This window comes from Vipera berus (genome assembly GCF_964194415.1).
Source record: "Vipera berus genome assembly, chromosome: 7".
Taxonomy (NCBI): Eukaryota; Metazoa; Chordata; class Lepidosauria; order Squamata; family Viperidae; genus Vipera; species Vipera berus.
In genome coordinates this window covers 959,631-980,460 of record NC_138209.1, presented here as the reverse complement: position 1 = coordinate 980,460, position 20,830 = coordinate 959,631, and the positions used below count along the sequence as shown (strand labels likewise).

General features: G+C 48.4%; 1 protein-coding gene across 5 annotated transcripts in view; it reads left to right on the top strand.

The window, feature by feature from the left end:
* DYSF (dysferlin) overlaps positions 1 to 11,068 on the top strand; it is a gene marked incomplete at its 5' end in the record, with an annotated part of 133,750 nt that extends 122,682 nt beyond the window's left edge. For all 5 annotated transcript variants that reach the window (XM_081332853.1, XM_081332852.1, XM_081332851.1 and 2 more), the window contains 3 exons: positions 3,078 to 3,187; positions 3,740 to 3,887; positions 9,385 to 11,068. In XM_081332853.1, coding sequence (XP_081188979.1) covers positions 3,078 to 3,187; positions 3,740 to 3,887; positions 9,385 to 9,423 — 297 coding nt within the window. In that variant the 3' untranslated portion in view covers positions 9,424 to 11,068. The remainder of the gene's footprint in view (positions 1 to 3,077; positions 3,188 to 3,739; positions 3,888 to 9,384) is intronic.
* Between the last annotated feature and the right edge of the window lie 9,762 nt (positions 11,069 to 20,830).

Genomic DNA, 20,830 nt, shown 5'->3' with positions numbered 1-20,830 from the left:
GCACAGTCACTCATGCGCTCGTGACCTCTCGTTTGGAGTACTGCAACGCTTTCTACATGGGGCTGCCCTTGAGGACCACCCGGAGACTCCAGCTGGTGCAGAATGCAGCCGCGCGAGTAGTGTTGGGAGTCTCCCGATACTCCCATGTTACACCTCTGCTCCGCGAGCTGCATTGGCTCCCAGTTGCCCTCCGGGTGAGATTCAAGGTGCTGGTAATGACCTATAAAGCCCTACATGGCATGGGTCCGGATTACCTACGGCAACACCTGCAGCCGGCGTCAACTTCCCTCCGTCCAGTGCACTCCCACAGAGAGGGCCTCCTCAGGGTGCCTCCGATTAGAGAATGCCGATTGGTGGCCCCCAGGGGGAGGGCGTTCTCTGTGGGCGCGCCAGACCTGTGGAACCGCTTGCCGGTTGAGCTCCGGATGGCCCCCGACCTTCGCTCCTTCCGGAGCGATTTAAAAACTTATCTATTTGAACAATCTGGCCTGGTCTGATGGGTTTGCGGTTGGATTTGGTTTTAATATTGTTTTAATTATTGTATTATATTGGGCATAATTATTTAATCTTTTTAAACTTTTGTATTTATATTTTGATATTTATTGCCCTGTACACCGCCCTGAGTCCTTCGGGAGAAGGGCGGTATAAAAATTTAATAAATAAAAAAAAATTAACTTCTTGTGGCAACTTCTGTTCCGCTGGTTGATTGTCCTCACTGTCGGGAAGTTTCTCCTTAATTTCAGGTCGCTTCTCTCCTTGATTAGATTCCATCTGTTGCTTTTTGTCCGGTCTTCGGGTGCTTTGGAGAATAAGTTGACCCCCTCCTCTTCTTTGGGGCAGCCCCTCAAATACTGGAAGGCTGCTATCAGGTCACCCCTGGTCCTTCTGATCTGGTTATTGCAGTGAGCTAATGGTGCTCTGTGGAGCTAATGGTGAGAAGGCGTTGACTCATGACGTTGGATTCTTAAAACGTATAACATAGAATAATAGGGTTGGAAGGGACCTTGGGGGTCATCTAGTCCAACCCCCTGCTGACGCAGGAAACCCTCTGCTATTCTGCTGTTCAGTCTCCTCTTAAAACCTCCCGTGATGGAGCACCTACAACTACTGGAGGCAACTTCCATGCTACTGATTCAACGTCCTCACTGTTAGGAAGTTTCTCCTTAGTTCCAGGTTGCTTCTCTCCTGGATGAGTTTCCATCCCTTGCTTCTTGTCCTGCCTTCAGGGGCTTTGGAGAAGAGGTGGACCCTCCTGCTTTATGGAAGCCCCTCAAATATTAGAAGACTGCTATCATGTCACCCCCTCTACTCCTTCTTTTCGTTAAACTAGACATGCCCAATTCCTGCAACCGTTCTTCATATGTTTTAGCCTCCCGTCCCCTGGTCATCTCTGTTGCTCTTCTCTGGACTCTTTCCAGAGTCTCCACTGTCAAAGCAAGAACATCCGATTCCTAAGCCATGGATTGTGAGTTCGAGTCCCATCTGGGGTGCCATAATGGCATGGTTCCGAGAAATGAAACTCTTCAAAGAACTTCGAGGCATTGCTTACGTCTTTTTTGATAGTGTGGTGACCAGAACTGGAGGCCGCGTTCCAAGTGTGGCCTTACCAAGGCCTTGTCAAGGGGTACCAACACTTCACCTGATTGCGATTCTTTGATTCTCGATTCTTGGCCTGATTCCTGAGTTCCAACCACACCTATTTAAAGGGAGCCAAGCCTTTCCCAACTTCTGAAGGCTCCGTAAAGCACTGGGATTAGGCCCAACTGCTGTGGCTTGTCGCTTGCTTAACGGGGCCGAGGCTGGGAGGGTTGAAAGAATAAAAATGGCAGGCATGACTGTGTGATTGGAGAGCTTCCCTTTTCATGGGTCTCCCATGCTGCTGCTCGGGAAAGACACGTCAACAGCAAAGAAGTCTCAAGTCTGCCTCAATTATGGGTTAGGCAACCGGAGGAGAGCAACTTGAGAAGCTTGATTTCAGTTCCAGGAGGTCTCTGGGTCCTGCTTGGATTGTGGTCTCCTGCCAGCAGACGTGAGGTCTAGAACTGGATGACTTTTCCTGCATAATCTAGAAGGCAAGTGGCAGGACACTCCCCCCCCCCAATTCTGCTCTCGTTCAGACTTGCAAAAAAGGCACTGAGATTTTCTAGGCACCTTCATTCTGGAGAAACTTTGAGGTCTCCAGAAGGCAGGAATGAGGTTTCTATGGAGAAGACACTCTCATGTCCATGTGGTCCAAAAGGTGCCTACAAAGCAATAAAGGTAAAGGTAAACATGCGTGCTAGTCGTTTCCGACTCTAGGGGCCGGTGCTCATCTCTGTTTCAAAGCCGAAGAGCTGGCGCTTGTCCGAGGACGTCTCTGTGGTCATGTGGCCGGCATGACTAGACGCCAAAGGCGCACGGAACGCTGTTACCTTCTCACCGGAGTGGTCCCTATTTTTCTACTTGCATTTTTTCAAACTGCTAAGTTGGCAGAAGCTGGGATGAGTAACAGGCTCTCACTCTGTTATGCGGCACTCGGGATTCGACCCGCCAAACCGCCGACCTTCTGATCGACAAGCTCAACGTCCTAACCCACTGAGCCACTGCGCCCCTACAAAGCAATAAGGGAAGTCTTTCTTGTTAGCAAGCCCCCGTTCTCCTTCGCTGCGTCAGGAAGACATGGAGCATTGAGATCAAACCTTAAATTGCAATAACCTGCAACATGTTGGTCTACTTAGAATGGGGGGTCTTCAAACTTGGCCCTTTGATGACTCCTGGACTTCAACTCCCAGAATTCCTCAGCCAGGCAACATCAGTTTGAAGACCACAGAACGTAGAACATCACAGCTGGAAGGGACCTTGGAGGTCTTCTAGTCCAACCCCCCTGCTCAAGCAGGAGATCCTATACCATTTCACAAAAAGCGGTTGTCTGGTCTCTTCTTAAAGGTCTCCTTGAAATGCCAGGAATTGGATCTTCTGCATGCAAATGAAGTGACCTGCCATAGCTTCTACTCCGCAACCAATCGATCCTTCCATCTCTGGGTCCTCAGATGCGGCCTCACCTCAGTTCACCTCTCTCTTTCTCTCTCTTTCTGCAGGGCAAGTTGGAGATGACACTGGAGATCATCAATGAACAAGAGCACGAAGAACGGCCAGCTGGGCTGGGCCGGGATGAACCCAACATGAACCCCAAGCTAGAAGACCCAAAGTAAGAGGCACCAAGAGAGGCAGTGGGGTGGTTCGGCTCAATATCTCCTCTCTTTGGAGGCTGCTGGAGAGAATGAGAAGAATTTGAAGGGAAAATTTGTGAAGCAACTGCGGTTGTCTCTCACGTATAGCCATGCTGGGGGAAGAGGAGAAAATTGAGAAAGACATGGAGGCATGACAATAATATCACAGACTCTACAGCACGGGTGTCCAACCTTGCCGCCCCTAAGACTTCTGGACTTCAACTCCCAGAATTCCCCAGCCAACAAAGCTGGCTGAGGAGTTTTGGGAGTTGAAGTCCAGAAGTCTTAAAGTTGCTGGCTGAGGAGTTCTGGGAGTCGAAGTCCAGAGGTCTTAAAGTTGCCAGGGTTGGAGACCCTCAGGTGTTCTTGACTTAGCCCAGTTTCTTTTCCACCAGAAAATGGAGACTAGGAAGGGCGCCCTGCTTGGCGCCCTGGCCATAACTGCCCATCCTGGCCCCTGTGATGGGTTTGCGGGCCTTATGTCAGGTGATCTTGACGTCCTCCACCCACTTAGATGTTCTTCGTTGCAGGCGGCCTGAGACCTCCTTCCTGTGGTTCACCTCCCCCTACAAGACCTTGAAGTACATCTTGTGGAGAAGGTTCAAGTGGGTCTTCCTCATCTTCCTCCTTGTCTTCATTGTGTTGCTCTTCCTGGGCATCTTCATCTATGCCTTCCCGGTAAGATCTTCAATCTTCATCCCTTCTTCTCTCGTTCTTCCATTTCTTCCTCCCTTTTCCCTCCTTTCTTTCCTCCTCCTCCTCGGCCTCCTTCATCATCTCCTTAACTCTGTCCTCTTCTGTGCCTTAGGCCTTGCGAGCAGCTCCTGGTGACCCCAGGGGAAGCTTCTTAAAATCCTGCTTGCCCAACGCAGCACACTCGGGCGGGGAAGGTTTTCCTTCAGTCCAAAACGTTAGGCAGAAAATGGTTGAAGAAACATTTAATTCATTTATGTTGATTGGAAAAGATTGCTGCTCGGGGCCTTTACTTGTGTGAGAGTAGATAAGCTTCATGTATCCCTTCTACAGCTTTGTGGCTGTTATCAATAGAATGGAATGGAATGGAATGGAATAGAATAGAATAGAATAGAATAGAATAGAATAGAATAGAATAGAATAGAATAGAATAGAATAGAATAGAATAGAATAGAATAGAATAGAATAGAATTACGGAATAGAATAGAATAGAATAGAATAGAATAGAATAGAATAGAATAGAATAGAATAGAATAGAATTACGGAATAGAATAGAATAGAATAGAATAGAATAGAATAGAATAGAATAGAATAGAATAGAATAGAATAGAATAGAATAATGGAATGGAATGGAATGGAATGGAATAGAATATAATAATAGAACGGAACGGAACAGAACAGAACAGAACAGAATAGAATAGAATAGAATTACGGAATAGAATAGAATAGAATAGAATAGAATAGAATAGAATAGAATAGAATAGAATAGAATAGAATAGAATAATAGAATAGAATAGAATAGAATAGAATAGAATAGAATAGAATAGAATAGAATAGAATAGAATTACGGAATAGAATAGAATAGAATAGAATAGAATAGAATAGAATAGAATAGAATAGAATAGAATAGAATAGAATAGAATAATGGAATGGAATGGAATGGAATAGAATATAATAATAGAACGGAACGGAACAGAACAGAACAGAATAGAATAGAATAGAATAGAATTACGGAATAGAATTACGGAATAGAATAGAATAGAATAGAATAGAATAGAATAGAATAGAATAGAATAGAATAGAATAGAATAGAATAGAATAGAATTACGGAATAGAATAGAATAGAATAGAATAGAATAGAATAGAATAGAATAGAATAGAATAGAATAGAATAGAATAGAATAGAATAGAATTACGGAATAGAATAGAATAGAATAGAATAGAATAGAATAGAATAGAATAGAATAGAATAGAATAGAATAGAATAGAATAGAATAGAATAATAACTTTATTGTCACTTTAAATGTATACTAATCAGCATACATTAAAACAAGATTTGGTTGCACACAGCTCTCAAAGGATAACCACCTCCGATATACACTGCATAAACATGGCAATAAAATAAATAAATAAATAAAATTATGTCTATGTATACCTGCATGCAGGTACACACCTACGTGGCCGGGAGAAACTACACAATCTAGTTTGGATGCATACATGGGGAGAAAAAACAGGTCTTGCGAATTTCCCCGAGGGATGGCAGAAGGGAGCAAAGCTGTGGCAGAGTTATGGAGCCCCTTCTCGGTCCCCTCTCCCCATTTTTTGAAGCCGAAGCCCCCAGCCAGGCTCGTCCCGGCCCCCCTGCTCAGGAGGGCTGGCTGTTCAGAGCCCCTCAAATGATGGGGAGGGGCTCGGGGCTCGGCCTGGAGTTTGGGATGGATGGAAATCCCATCTATGAAAAGTTTGGGCAGCCTCCCCCCCCCCTCCTTCCCCCCCCACCGCTCCTGGAAAGCCACTGAGGCTTGTCCTGGAATTTCTCTTCTTTGGAAGAGGCCTTCCCTTCCCTCCCCAGATTCTGAGGTTGCTGACTTGAACGTCTCACCCTGAATCTGGGTCTTCGCGCTGTTCTGTTCCGCATTACTCTTTGGCAACCCCACAGGTGGGGGGGGCGGGCAGACAGGGGAGGGGGCAGGGGGAGGGAGGGGCGTGGTGGCGAAGGGGAGCCAGGGCGACTCTGAAGCCAGGGATGCCCCGGAACGCAGCTGGGAGACGACTGGTGGGTCCATCTCCGAACGATTGGGTTCCAGTATCCGAGGGGCTGCCCCAAAGAAAAGGGGGGAGGGGTCCGCCGAGTCCCCCAAGCCCCTGAAGAAGGCGGGAGAAGAAGCGACGGGCGGACACTAAGCAGGGTGAGAAGCAACCTGGAACTCAGGAGGAATTTCCTGAGAGTGAGAATGATTAACCAGTGGAACTACTTGCCTCCAGAAGTTGCGGGTGCTCGATCAAAAAAGAGACTGGGCTGCCGTTTGAGCAGGATGGGATGGGGTCTCCTGCCTGGGTGGGGGGTGGGGGGGCTTGGACCAGAAGATCTCCAGGGTCCCTTCTGACTCTCCTGCCCAGGAGTTGTGGGTGCTCCATCACTGGAGGCTTTTAAGAAGAGATTGGAGAAAGCCACCCATTGGCCCAATCAGGCTATTTAATGCAAGCCCCCCCAAAAAAAATAACCTGAGGGGGGGGTCTTTCCTCTGACTAACAATGCTCCATCGCTCGCTGGGTTGGGTGATTAAATCCCCTTTGATCTCCACCCTTCCACTCGGTACGGCCGCAACGGAGACCAAAATTTCCTTTGCTAAGCGAGACAACAACAACAACAACAACAAGAATAATAAGAAGTTGGAAGGGACCTTGGAGGTCATTTAGCCCAACCCCCTGCTCAGGCAGGAAACCCTGTAATGTTTTAGACCAATGGCTGTCCAGTCTCTTCTTGAGAACCTCCAGGGATGGAGCACCCAGAAGTTCTGGTGGCAAGCAGTTCCACTGGTTCATTCTTCTCACTGTCAGGAAGTTCCTCCTGAGTTCCAGGCTGCTTCTCTCCTTGGTTGGTTTCCATCCGTTGCTTCTTCTCCTGCCTTCTTCGGGGGCTTTGGAGAATAGTAGTTAAGTGAGTTTTGCCCCACTTTGCTTGCCACCGTTCTTCAGTGAACCGTTGCAGGGGTTGGGTGAGTGACAGGGTTGTGAAGGGAATCCGGCTTCCCCCGATGACTTTGCTGCTGAGAACGTCGCAAAACCTGAACTCAGGACACGGCGACCGTCACGAACACAAGTCGGTTGCCCAGCCTCTCGATTTTGATCGCCTGGGGGGGGTGGGGGTGGGGAGGCTGCAGCGGTGGCTAAGGGTGAAAAATGGCCAGTGCCGCTGTAACTTCGAACGGTCACACAACAAATTGTGGCAAGCCGAGGACTCCTTGTGGCTTCCAGCCAGATGGAGGAGCTGCCGGCCGCCAGACGCGGCCTAAAAATAACAGCTGCAGGGCTCTGGCCGGCCAGCCAGGAGAGTCACCCTGATGGGGAATTAATTAAAAGGCGGTGGGTGGGTGCTCCAGCAGAGAGAACTGCTAAGCCAGCATAAGGACAAACCTTCATTTAGACCCCTTGACCAGGGTGGTGGTGGTGGTGGTGGTGAGAGAGGCAGGGGCATCCCCCCCACCCCCCCCCCCAGACTGAAAGAGAGCTTTGGAAGCCGGCAGATTATTATGCTTGGGGTGACTCTGCTCTCCGCCTCTGCTCCTCGGCTGCTGCTGCTGGCTGCTCTTTTCTTTTCTTTTCTTTTCTTTTCTTTTCTTTTCTTTTCTTTTCTTTTCTTTTCTTTTCTTTTCTTTTCTTTTCTTTTCTTTTCTTTTCTTTTCTTCTTTTCTTTTCTTTTCTTTCTGACTTTCTTTCCTCTCTCTCTCTCTCTCTCTCTCTTTTCTTCCTTTCCTTTCCTTTCCTTTCCTTTCCTTTCCTTTCCTTTCCTTTCCTTTCCTTTCCTTTCCTTTCCTTTCCTTTCCTTTCCTTTCCTTTCCTTTCCTTTCCTTTCCTTTCCTTTTCTTTCCTTTCCTTTCCTTTCCTTTCCTTTCCTTTCCTTTTATTACTCTTTCTTTCTTTCTTTCTTTCTTTCTTTCTTTCTTTCTTTCTTTCTTTCTTTCTTTCTTTCTTTTTCTTTCTTCCTTCCTTCCTTCCTTCCTTCCTTCCTTCCTTCCTTCCTTCCTTCCTTCCTTCCTTCCTTCCTTCCTTCCTTCCTTTCTTTCTTTCTTTCTTTCTTTCTTTCTTTCTTTCTTTCTTTCTTTCTTTCTTTCTTTCTTTCTTTCTTTCTTTCTTTCGAATTCCGGGAGTTGAAGTCCACAAGTCATCCAAGGGCCAAGGTGGAAGACCCCTATATAGTAGACTTTCAGAGGAGTGGACTTCAACTCCCAGAATTCCTCAGCCAGCGTGCCTGGATGAGGAATTCTGGGAGCTGAAGTCCACAAGTCATCCAAGGGCCAAGTTGGAAGACCCCTGGTTTAGCCTTTGTAACTCTGGGGGTCACCAGGGACAAGGGATCCGGGACATGTAGATTGAATCCAGATCAGGTGAAGTGTTAGTGCCCCTTTATAAGGCCCTGCTAAGGCCACACTTGGAATCCTGCATCCAGTTTTGGTCGCTGTGATATAAAAAAGATGTTGAGACTCTGGAAAGAGTGCAGAGAAGAGCAACAAAGATGATGAAGGGTCTGGAGGCTAGAACATACGAAGAACGGTTGCAGGAATTGGGTAGGTCTAGTTCAGAGGTAGGCAACCTTGGCTCTTTTAGGATTCGTGGACTTCAACTCCCAGAATTCCACGAGTCATAAGAGAGCCAAGGTTGCCCACCCCTGGTCTAGTTTAATGAAGAGAAGGACTAGGGGTGACAGGATAGCAGTCTTCCAATATCTCGGGGGCAGCAGATAAAAAAGAGGGGGTCAACCTACTCTCCAGAGCACCTGAAGGCAGGAGAAGAAGCAATGGCGTTTGGACTAGGAAGACTCCGCGGTCTCTTTCATCTCTCGTACTCTGTTAGATGATACTCGGCTATACAGGATGAATCTCCGGGGATGTTTGTAAGATAGCGTCATAATTCCCAAAGGCTGTGAGGATCCGGGTGGTGAGGACCAACCCCTAGTTAAGCCATGCTAATACACGCAGTGGCTGTGGACATAGAAACCTTCTGACCCCATGAAGACGTGTCCTTCTTGCTTCTGGATGGGTTCTCGTTCTCCCACGGTGAACGGCTTGTAACCTGCCTTCGCAGCACCTGCTGGAGGATCAGGGGGCCACTGTGGGCAGAGACACCTTTTCACGGCTCCGTCTGGTGGGCCAGTGGCCTTCCCTTTTCCTTCACGCCTCGCTAGCCTCTCACTTAAGCCATCGCAATGCGCCTTCTGCAGAGGGCGGCGGTACTCATAAGCACCGAACACTCGGGAGTTCAAGAGCTGCAGTGGTCCCGACATATAGCTTGGGCGCAGCTCAAGGTGCTGGTGGTCCCCTGCAAAGTTTTTCCCCAGGACCCATAAAAAAAGCCACAGATCTCCGCATGAGCCCATTTCTGGTGGAGCTGGCCCTTAGTAGAAGAAGCTTGACCCCACCACAGCTCCCCGTTCTGATTGGTGTGGCTTGGCCTTGACTTGGCTCTTCTCTCCTCTCTGCAGAACTACGCTGCCATGAAATTGGTGAAACCCTTCAGCTGAAGCCACCCCGTCTCCTGGAGCTGGGCAGGAGAGCAAGGAGACCTCCCAAGATTGCAGGAGAACCCACCCTTCCCCTCGCACAGCTGCGTGGCGGGAAGGAGCGCCGACGCTGCCTTGTAGAAACCGCACTCCGGAGCTGAACCCCAGATCTTAAAACTGCCCCTTCCCCAGTTTGTCCCTAGTGCTGCTCAGGTGACCTGGCTGGACTGGATGTACCCAAGCTGCCTGACCACGATCTCCTCTTCTGGAGAGGAAGCCCGTCCTGGCGATGCTTGAATGGGACTACCACGGCCTACAAGGTGCCTTCTGGAAGACCTCTTAGGAAAGGGAAAGGGTGGCACAGAGAGGGAGAAGACCAGGGCATCCAGCAAGGGGTCAACCGTTCAAGACGGTGGTCATCACCGCACAGTCCAAGCCTGGAGACTTTTCTACGTTACAGGCTTGTTTCGATGCCTTGGACCCTGGGTTGCTTGAGCAGAATTCCCTTCCCGACGTTTGGACTATTATACAATTCCCATCAAAATGGGGATGAGGCCCAGCACAGCTGTAAAGGGGGAGGGGGGTGTCACTCTTTCTAAAGCACCTTCTCTGCCATGCCCAGCTCAGGAGACACACACACACACACACACACACACACACACACACACACACACAGACCCCATCTTTATGTCCCATTTCGTTAGCCCCGGTTGGTAAATGCAGACCTGACTTCTGCAGGACAAAAGATCTGCAGACACGCCAACGCACCCCAGCGTTGGGTGCGCAATTTTGCCTGGTGGAGGACTTTTAGACTTTTTTTTGGGGGGTGTGTGCAAATTGTGTGCACGTAAAATGGGAGATGGTTCTATTTCAGGGGTCTTCCAACTTGGCCCTTTGATGACTCGTGGACTTCAACTCCCAGAATTCCTCAGCCAGGCACGCGTGCCTGGCTGAGGAATTCTGGGAGTTGAAGTCCACGAGTCATCAAAGGGCCAAGTTGGAAGACCCCCGGTCTATTTGCACACGTCCGGGGTGCCTTTTTTTCTAAGTCTTGTTACTTGAGACTCCATCCTCCTCGGTGTTCAATGGACATCACGAGGACCCCCCAAAAATGGCCGGGCAGTTTCCCGTCCTTCAGGTCACTTATGACTGGACTGTAGATGCTGAGATAAATTGGAAGCTTTTAATTTTGTTTTTTGAAGGAAGGTAAAGAGCAAACGTCCTCTTTCCAGACTGGAGGCTCAGGGTGGAGAGACTTCAAAGCAAGACAGCAGTATAGTGATTTGAGGCTTTCCGGAAATGTCCTTCAGTTTCCTGAGAAGGTCACCACCCCGGGCCATTTCGTCCGCAACGTCCATCACGGGGGATCATCCTCCAAAATTGTAATGATGGCTTCATATCAAGACAGGCAGTCCTTGACATACAACTGTTCACTTACGATAGTTGCTAAGCGAGTCACTGCATATGGTCATAAGTCCAAATCCATGGTCATTTTTTTTTTGCTTGAAAGGGCAGAAAGGCCATGGGACACTGCAAATGGCTTCGAAATACGCGCCGGTTGTGCCCAAAATGCAATTGTGTGCAACCACAGGCAGTGGTTTGGCCATTGTAACTTTGAGGACAGGTGATTAAGTAACCTTTTAAAAAAAAGATATTTTATTAATTATCCAATTTTGCATTTGAGTGTTTAAAAAGCAACGTGATGACTGGGTCAATCAATAGTTACGCAACAAAATCTTTAGTGCAAAATCTCAGCTTACAACATCAGATATTTCTTCTCTTTTTTCCCTTTAACATTTGCTGTCTCGTATTCAGGTTAGCACAGTTTAAATCAGCTCATTAAAAACATCATCATTACATTTATCAATATTTTTTAGCTTATACTTATCTTAATTACATTCAATCTTCATAAACAATCCATATCCTGTTAATGATTTTTACCTGATTTTTAATTTCTCATCAATATTCCAATTTAACCTTTAATATTTATAATTAAGTAACATATTTTTGAGTCCACTGTAACTTCAGATTAGATTAGATTAGATTAGATAATCTTTATTGTCATTTTTTTTCCTGTGGGCACAACGGCACACATTAAAAAATGAAATTTTGTCGCTTGCTCTCGAGCATACACATACATAACACATATGCATGTGTACATACATTCTCATAATTTTCATAATAGTAAAGTTGGAAGGGACCTTGGAGGTCATCTAGTCCAACCCCCTGCTCAGGCAGGAAACCCTATACCATTTCAGACAAATGGCTGTCCAGTCTCTTCTTAAAAACTTCCAGTGTTGGAGCATTCACCGCTTCTGGAGGCAGGTTGTTCCACTGATTAATTGTTCTCACTGTCAGGAAGTTTCTCCTTAGTTCTAGGTTGCTTCTCTCCTTGATGAGTTTCCATCCATTGCTTCTTGTCCTGCGTTCAGGCGCTTTGGAGAAGAGCTTGACTGCCTCTTCTTTGGGGCAGCCCCTGAGATACTGGAACACTGCTATCATGTCCCCCCTCGCCCTTCTCTTCATTAAACTACACATACCCAATTCCAGCAACCGTTCCCTATATGTTTTACCCTCGTCCCCTAATCATCTTTGTTGCTCTTCTCTACACTCTTTCTAGAGTCTCAACATCTTTTTTACATCGTGGTGACATACCTAACACAACATAAATGGTTGTAAGTCAAGGGGTGCCTGTATCCTTCCCATTAGGTTAAGGATGTCCGTGTCCTAATTTGCGAACACGTGCAAATTTAAGAAAAGGTTTCATGACTTTCAACACTTTACCTCAGCCGACTGGTGTCCTGCTTTTGATGGACCATCTGCCTCTGGTGCCAGGCAAGCTGGCACACATACACATACACACAAACACACACACACACACCCAGGGCTCATGGACGGGCCAGCCCAATTTTCTCCATCCTGATCTGGGCCCAGACAAGCCACCGTTACTGCTGCTAAAGAGGCCGGGCTGAGCAACTGTGTTTTGCTTCCTGGACTCCGACTATATCGGACCCCGCTCTCGAAACGAATCTTCTCCTGGGTTCAGAGAAAAACCCTTCCGGGTCTTTCCAGATTCATCCAGGGATGCCCCGCACCGCTCTCCTTGCCGCAGAAGGGAGGACTCGCCACCAGCCAACTCACCACAGGACGACTCGCCCTGGGACAAGTTAACCATCCCATTTAATTCTTTAAAATAAATTATGAAAGAAACATATTTTAATTTTTGCCATTCCCATTTCATTCCTCGCATAGCTTAAACCTGGAATTAGTTTATTGTCACTTTAAAGCAGGGGTCTTCCAACTTGGCCCTTAGATGACTTGTGGACTTCAACTCCCAGAATTCCTCATCCAGGCACGCATTGAAGACCACAAGTCATAAAAGGGCCGAGTCTGAAGACCCCTGATATAGACTTTAAGAGGAGTGGACTTCAACTCCCAGAGTTCCTCAGCCAGCGTGCCTGGCCGAGGAATTCTGGGAGTTGAAGTCCACAAGTCATCAAAGGGCCAAGTTTGAAGAGCCCTGCTTTAAACATACACTAGTTGGCATACATTCAAATGAAATTTTGTCACGTACAGCTCTAGGAGCGTCACCACTACATAGTACGCAGTACATAAATGTGACCAAAAAATAAAATGAAATTGCATTTACCCACGTACCCACATACATTCTGTGACACCAGAGAAACAACAACGTCTAATTTGGATGCATTCCGTCCCTCCTTTTCATGATTCTATTCCATCGTTTCTTCCACATTAGTGTAACTCCTGCCCTGCAGCCAGGTCTGCCCTTGGCAAGTTATCCTGTGGCGAGTTGGCCGGGGGCGAACGGGCCACCTAAGACACAAAAGAGAAGCCAGATCAGACAATCCGCTTGTGAGTTGTTCGGCCTCCGGGTCTCTTAGCCAGCGTGTTTCCCTTCTCACCTGTATCTGCCTTCAAAGCCATGTTCCCATTTTTGCACTACAGTTACTCAAGAGATGCTATTAAATCCGGATGCTGGCAATGCTTGGTGGTGCAGAGGCTGAATCCGGAGTGGGGGGCGGGTGGGGAGGAGAAGAGGGGGTGGGGTGTCTGGATGTTCAATCATGTTCCAGGCATCTGATTCCACTTAGGAGAAGAGCCAGCCAAGATCTGGCTGGTTTGATCGGTCTCCTTAGCACGGGGCAAAGCCATGGACGTGTCCCGGGTGGGCGCACATTCGTGGCCTCCCCCTCCCTGTTTTTTCCCCTCCCTCCAGGCCAAAGAAAGTCACTCCTGGCGTGGAAATACGCAGACCTGTTCCTGTAAGCCAGGAGTCCCCAACCCTGGCAACTTTAAGACCTGTGGACTTCAACTCCCAGAATTCCCCAGCCAGCAGGGGGAATTCTGGGAGTTGAAGTCCACAGGTCTTAAAGTTGCTAAGGTTGGGGACCTCTGCTCTAGGGGAGAAAACTGTGGCTGAATTTGGATGTTCTGCTTCAGATTTGGGGATGGTTTTAGAATAAGGGAGAATTTGGGGCTGGGGGTGGACGGGTGGCGTTCCTACTCTACTTTTGACCCGAATTTCATTTTTATTTCTACGGAGTGAAAGCTCTTGCCGGTTAAAGAAAGGTAGTAAGAGTAGAACTCGGGGCACGGATAATTCAAACCACATGGCATTTCTGCTGCTACTTTGGATGAACTATTGCAGCAAAGAAGCTTTATAGACAACCCAAGCAATCCAATCCTCTTCGGTGTCGGCTTGTGATGGATGCTTCTCCCTCTCTGGCCCAGAGGGGGGCCCTGAGGCTATAAAGGTGGGGGTCGGGGGGGGTCTCGCCACCATTCCCCCCGGCCCTAGCAAGGAAGCCGTCTGCATTGGCTTTCCTGGGCTGCTCCTTCCATTCCCACTCTACTCCACAATTGGGGCATTCCTACACCGGAGAGGTTCACCTGTTTAGAGTGTTAGCTCAGGTGGAGGGAGGGAGGGAGAGGAAAGAAAGAAAGAAAGAAAGAAAGAAAGAAAGAAAGAAAGAAAGAAAGAAAGAAAGAAAGAAAGAAAGAAAGAAAGAAAGAAAGAGAAAGAAAGGAAAGAGGAAGAAGGAAGGAAAAAAGGAAGGAAGGAAGTGAAAAAAGGAAAGAGAGAAAAAAAGGAAAGAAGGAAGGAAGAAAAAGAGCAAAAAGAAAGAAGGAAGAAACAGAAAGAAAGAAAAAAGGAAAGAAAAAAGGAAAAAAGGAAGAAAGAAAGAAGGAAGAAAAAAGGAAAACAAGGAAAAAAGAGAAGAAAAAGAAAAGGAAAGAAAAAAAGGAACAAAAGAAGGAAGGAAGAAAGAAAGAAAGAAAGAAAGAAAGAAAGAAAGAAAGAAAGAAAGAAAGAAAGAAAGAAGGAAGGAAAGGGGAAGGTAGAAAGAGAGAAAGGAAGGAAGAAAAAAGGAAGGAAGGAAGGAAGGAAGGAAGAAAGAAAGGAAGGAAGAAAAGGAAGGAAGGAAGGAAGGAAGGAAGGAAAAGCAAAAAAGGAAAGAAGGAAGAAAAGAAACAGAAAGAAAAAAGGAAAGAAAGGAAGAAGGAAGATAAAAGGAAAACAAGGAAAAAAGAGAAGAAAAAGAAAAGGAAAGAAAGAAAGAAAAAAAACGAACAAAAGAGAAAGAAAGAAAGAAAGAAAGAAAGAAAGAAAGAAAGAAAGAAAGAAAGAAAGAAAGAAAGAAAGAAAGGGGAAGGTAGAAAGAGAGAAAGGAAGGAAGGAAGGAAGAAAAAAGAAAGGAAGGAAGGAAGGAAGGAAGGAAGGAAGGAAGGAAGGAAGGAAAAAGAAATCAAGAAATACACGCCCAGACGACACTCTGTTTGATGGGCGATACGTAAAAGAAACCCAATAAAAGATATATTTTAAAAAAACCCAAAAGAAATCGAGGAAGTCCGGTTGCCTTTTGGAACAGCCTTGACCGGGACGACGGACCGTCTCCCACCTAGACGACCTCCGTAGTCAGGCTGCTGTTTCCGTCGAGCCTCCCTTTCGGATCTCCCACATGTTCCACGCCTTCCGCCCAGGTAAAGGGACCACGAGGAGACCATTTCAACATTCACTTTATTAGTTCAGCTTTTCGTGCCTCCCTCTTACCGCTCTTTCCTTCCGTTATTTACGGTGTTGGAAAGCCAACCGGGATCGCTCGGGAGAGCGACGGGCGGCCTACAAATGGAATGATTCAGCAAGCACAGCTCAGCCTCAACTTACGGCAGTCCGTTGAGTGACCGTTCAAAGTGAACAACGGCACTGAAAAGTAGTGACTCAGGACCGTTTTTCACACTTGCGACCGTTGCGGCATCCCTGGGGGGTCACGTGATCGAAATTCAGCGGCTTGGCGACCGACTCGTATTTACGACGGTTGCCGTGTCCCCTTTTGCGACCTGCTGACAATCAAAGTCACTTAAAAACCAGCTGACCGGCTTACTGTAACTGCAGGGATTCGCTTAGCGATTGTGGCCAGGAAACGCGGCCAAACTCACTTAACGACTGTTAATTCTCGACCTCAGTCGTGGTCGTAAGTCCAGGACTATCTGCAAAGTTGGGCACGGAATATTTTCAGGTGGGTTTTGCTTCTAGTTATTTACTTACCCAACGTGGGTGTCTATAAACAGCTTTTCCTATTAACAGCTTCCTTCGTTCGGAACCCCGGCTTCACTCTGGTGCCTGATGTCGGCTAGCAGAACGCCTTACATTAGGGCAAGACACACACACACACACACACACACACACACACACACACACACCAAGGATGGGAAGGGAGGTGGAGGTTCAACCAGATTTTGGGGGTGGGGGCTTCTTTGGCGGCCAAGAAGGAACTTCTGATCTTCTGATCTCACCCCTCGTGGCTTGATCTTGTTCCTGCAGACAAGGCCGTGTGTACCAGTGAGGGGGATCTGCACGCACACACGTTGCATTCATTAGCCCCCCAAAATGGGGGGGGATGGTGGTTTGGGAAGGGAGGCTTAAATTTCAGGCTGGGTTCCACCCCTTCTGGGCCTGCAGGACTCGTGTTCAAAGGGAAGTTCTCAAGATCTTTGGTGCACCTGCCAGGGTGGGGGCCTGGGTCTTCCTTTGAAGAGGAGAGGGCTGGTTTTTGGTCTGGCTGCTCTTTCTCCCCCCCCATTCCCTCCCCCCCCACACACACACCCCGGTCTTTGAAATCAGCCTGCCTGGAATTCCCAGGTTCCCGATCCATGAGGTTTCTCAAATAACCAACGAGTCTGCAAGTTCAGAAGGTAAGAGATCTTCCAGCGCTGACTGTGTCGGAGCGAAGCCAAAGTCTTTTTTGTCAGGACAGCGCAGCTGATTCCTGAAAGACAAAAGCAAGAGTTGGGGTCGAGTCTCCCAAAGTGCTTTTCCCAAAAGGCAACTGGACTTTCTGGATGGTTTTCTTTTGCAAACATTTCCCTTCCTGTCCAAGAAGCTTCTTGAGTTCTGACTTGGGGGTCAAGGCTACCGTCAGCCTGGCAGATGCACGCAAGGCATTCTCCAGCCCTTCGCTTTTGTGCTGTTGTTTTTTTTTCACTCGCTCAGTCTTTCCTCTGATGGTTTAGAAGAAAGAGCTTCCAGGTGTTTCCAGGTGTGACTGAAGAAAGCTTTCTTGTTTAAGGTGGCACTAGAACTCACCGTCTCCTGGTGATGACCCAAAGTCGCCTAGCTGGCTTTCGTGCCTAAGGCGGGACTAGAACTCACCGTCTCCTGGTCATTGGCTCAAAGTCACCCAACCGGCTTTCATGCCTAAGGTGGGACTAGAACTCACCGTCTCCTGGTGATTGGCCCAAAGTCACCCAGCTGGCTTTCGTGCCTAAGGCGGGACTAGAACTCACCGTCTCCTGGTGATTGGCCCAAAGTCACCCAGCTGGCTTTCGTGCCTAAGGCGGGACTAGAACTCACCGTCTCCTGGTGATTGGCCCAAAGTCACTGAGCTGGCTTTCATGCCCCAGGCGGGACTAGAACTCACTCTCTCCTGGTAATTGGCCCAAAGTGACCCAGCTGGCTTTCGTGCCTAAGGCGGGACTAGAACTCACCGTCTCCTGGTGATTGGCCCAAAGTCACCCAGCTGGCTTTCGTGCCTAAAGCGGGACTAGAACTCACCGTCTCCCGGTGATTGGCCCAAAGTCACCCAGCTGGCTTTCATGCCTAAGGTGGGACTAGAATTCACTGTCTCCTGGTGATTGGCCCAAAGTCACCCAGCTGGCTTTCGTGCCTAAGGCGGGACTAGAACTCACCGTCTCCTGGTCATTGGCTCAAGGTCACCCAACCAGCTTTCATGCCTAAGGCGGGACTAGAACTCACCGTCTCCTGTTTTCTAGCCTGTCATCTTAACCACTAAACCATCTGCAGGAAAAAAAAGTACGGTCCTCTCTTGATCCAGTTGTTCTTTTAATTGTAGGCTTCCGTTTTTCTGCCTTACAGACTCGTAAAGCTGTGTGAGATCCTGCAGGGAAGACTGGAGGATTGGTAGTCCCCGACTTACAATCCCATTTGAGTCCAGCATTGCCGTCGCTCAGCGAGACGGTTGTTAAGTGGCTTTTGCCCCCATTCTACAGCCTTTCCTGACACCATCGATAAGTTAGTAACGCGGTCATTATGTGAACCTGGCTTTATTGACTTTGCGTGTCAGAAGGTCGCAAAAGGGAATCACGTCTCACACACACACACACACACACACACACACACACACACACACACACCCCAGGAGGCCGCGACCGTCACAAATGTGAGTAGTCAAGCATCCCAGTGTAAATCCTGTGACTTTGGCGATGCCACAAGAAGAATCGTAAATGTGAAAAACAGCCCAAAGTCACTTTTTCAGTGCTGTTGTGACTTCGAGCGGTCACTAAACGAAACGTTGTAAGCCGGAGACCACCCCTAGGAAGGCCGGTGTGCCAACTTTGACCCGGCCCCAGCCTCTTTCTTTTCCCCTGAGACCTCGGAGGGGGCCGGGGCCCACCAGGGCCTTTGCGAGGGCAGCAAGCCGGGTGCCCAGCTATGGGGAGACCCCAAGGCTGCCTCCCCCCTCCCCCCTCCTTCTCCCTCCTGCCCCCCCCACCCCATAACTTTTATTTGTTTTCCATCAGCCCCCTCCTCCCAGTTCTCCGGTCCCACTTTGGAACCAGCCTGCCGCGGTTCTGTTTTCCATCACGTCTTTCAACAGGCGCGGCTGGCTTTTAGCTGAGCAAAGGGGTCCGGGGTGAGTGGGGGAGGAGAGGGAACTGCTGCTTGAGGTGGAGTTGACACCCCCCCATAGCCTATAGCCCAGGGGATTGAGGGGAGGGGGCAGGGAACACCCCACAATACACAACACCCCCCCCATAGTTGCTTAAGGTCACCGTGATGTCCCCCCGCCTGCGCCTTCAGCTGCCTCATCAGCCCAGCATCAGCCACTCCTGGTAGCCATGAAAGGAGCTCCGGGGCACGTCCCAGCACAAAATGCTTGCAGGGGGATCGCTGATCTTTCAGGATCCTGACGCGGATTCCCTGTTGGAGGCTGGAGAGAGAAGAGCAGCAACGGCTCCATGCGTTATCAGCTGTCGCCGCAGGAAAAGCCCTTGATGGATTTCTGGAGGCAAGCAGTTCCACTGGTTAATTGATCGGAGATTATAGAATACCAGAAGAGGTTGAAGGGACCTTGGAGGCCATCTAGTCCAACCACCTGGCTCGAAAGCCTCCAGGGATGGAGCACCCACAACGTCTGTTCCCCTGGTTAAAATTGTCCTGGCTGTCAGGAAAATGTTCCTTAATTCCAGGTTGCTTCTCTCCCCGGTTACTTTCCATCCGTTGCTTCTGGTCCTGCCTTCCTCAGTGGCTTGGCGAAATAAAGTGACGCGCCCCACCCACCCCTCTTCTCTGTGGCAGCCCCCCAAGTTTGGAAGTTAGGACTTTTGGTACTTCTCACGTTCACCGATGTTCATCTGTGATTGTGAACAGCCCTGGGACCCAGCCGCCATGTTGTGCTGTCTTGACTCATTTTGCCCTCCTTTCCCCCCCCCAAAAAAAAAACATTGGTAGGCCAGAAGATCTTAAGGAAGGGATGCAAGCCAGGAGGAAAATGAATGCTAAAAAAGGAGGACACAAAAAGGAAAATCCATCAATGAAAGAGAATATTTGTAGCTCAGGGTTGAAATGAGGGGCCCTTCGTGCTCTCTGAGCTGGGTGGTTTCCTTGCAGAAAATTCATGACCCAACTAGGGAACCTCATCAGTGCTAGAAGGGAGAAGGTTTGGGGAGAGGAGGAGGAGGAGGAGGAGGAGGAGGAAGACTATGGGGTCCTGGGTGCTCTCTGAGCTGGGTGGTTTCCTTGCAGACGTTTCATGACCCAACTAGGGAACCTCATCAGTGCTAGAAGGGAGGAGGAGGAGGAAGAGGAGGAGGAATGGAGGAGAGGAGCAACCTAGAACTAAAGAGAAGTTTCCTGACAACAAGAACAATTAATCAGTGGAATGGCTTCCCTCCAGAAGTTGTGGGTGCTCAAGCAGGGGAGTTGCACTAGAACAGGGCTTTTCAACCAGTGGTACGGGTACCACCTGTGTGGTACATTGGTACCTGGCAGGTGGTACGCGGCCATCCTAGAAAAGTGGTAGCAGGGAAGGGGAATGGCAGCACCGCACAAACCTAAGCAGGGGGTTGGACTAGAAGACCTCAAAGGTCCCTTCCAACTCTATTATGCCAATCCTCAACAGAAAAGCTCACAACAATGAAAACCTCGGACAGGAGGAAGAGCGCCACCAGGGAGGCAGGCAGGCAGGTGTCTTGCTCGGCTGTGGCTTGGGGGGGCACTTTTTTCAGTGCCATTGTAACTTTGAACAGTCACTAAGCAAACTGTTGTAAGTCGAGGACTACCTGTACTTCATCACTTTTTCCCCTTTTTTGGTCAGGTTTTTGACATTTATTTATTTATTTATTTATTTATTTATTTATTTATTTATTTATTTTAATTCCATTTGTATCCCGCCCTTCTCCGAAGACTCAGGGCGGCTTACAAGCTTAGTAGTAGCCTTCATTCTATGTATATGCCTGCTTATTTGGGCTTCCACACCCCCCACAAGCGGCATTATTACAAAGTCAGCTTAATTGCCCCCAACAATCTGGGTCCTCATTTTACCTACCTGGGAAGGATGGAAGGCTGAGTAAACCTTGAGCCTGGTGGGACTCGAACCTGCACTAATTGCAGGCAGCTGGTGTTACTTAAGGAGGCATTAGCCCACTGCTCCACCAAGGCTCTTGCTGGGCGCTTGGTGGTCCTCGGATGTTGCCATATCCTAAAAGTGGTACAATGGGCGAAAAGGTTGAAAAGCCCTGGGCTAGACGACCTCCAAGGTCCCTTCAAGCTCTGTTATTCCGTTATTCCATATAGTTGTAATTTCACAAAGAACTTTAAAAAGGAGGAATTACTCTTTTACTGTACAGATTCTCTCTCTCTCCTTCCAAAATAATAGTGACCTTCAGA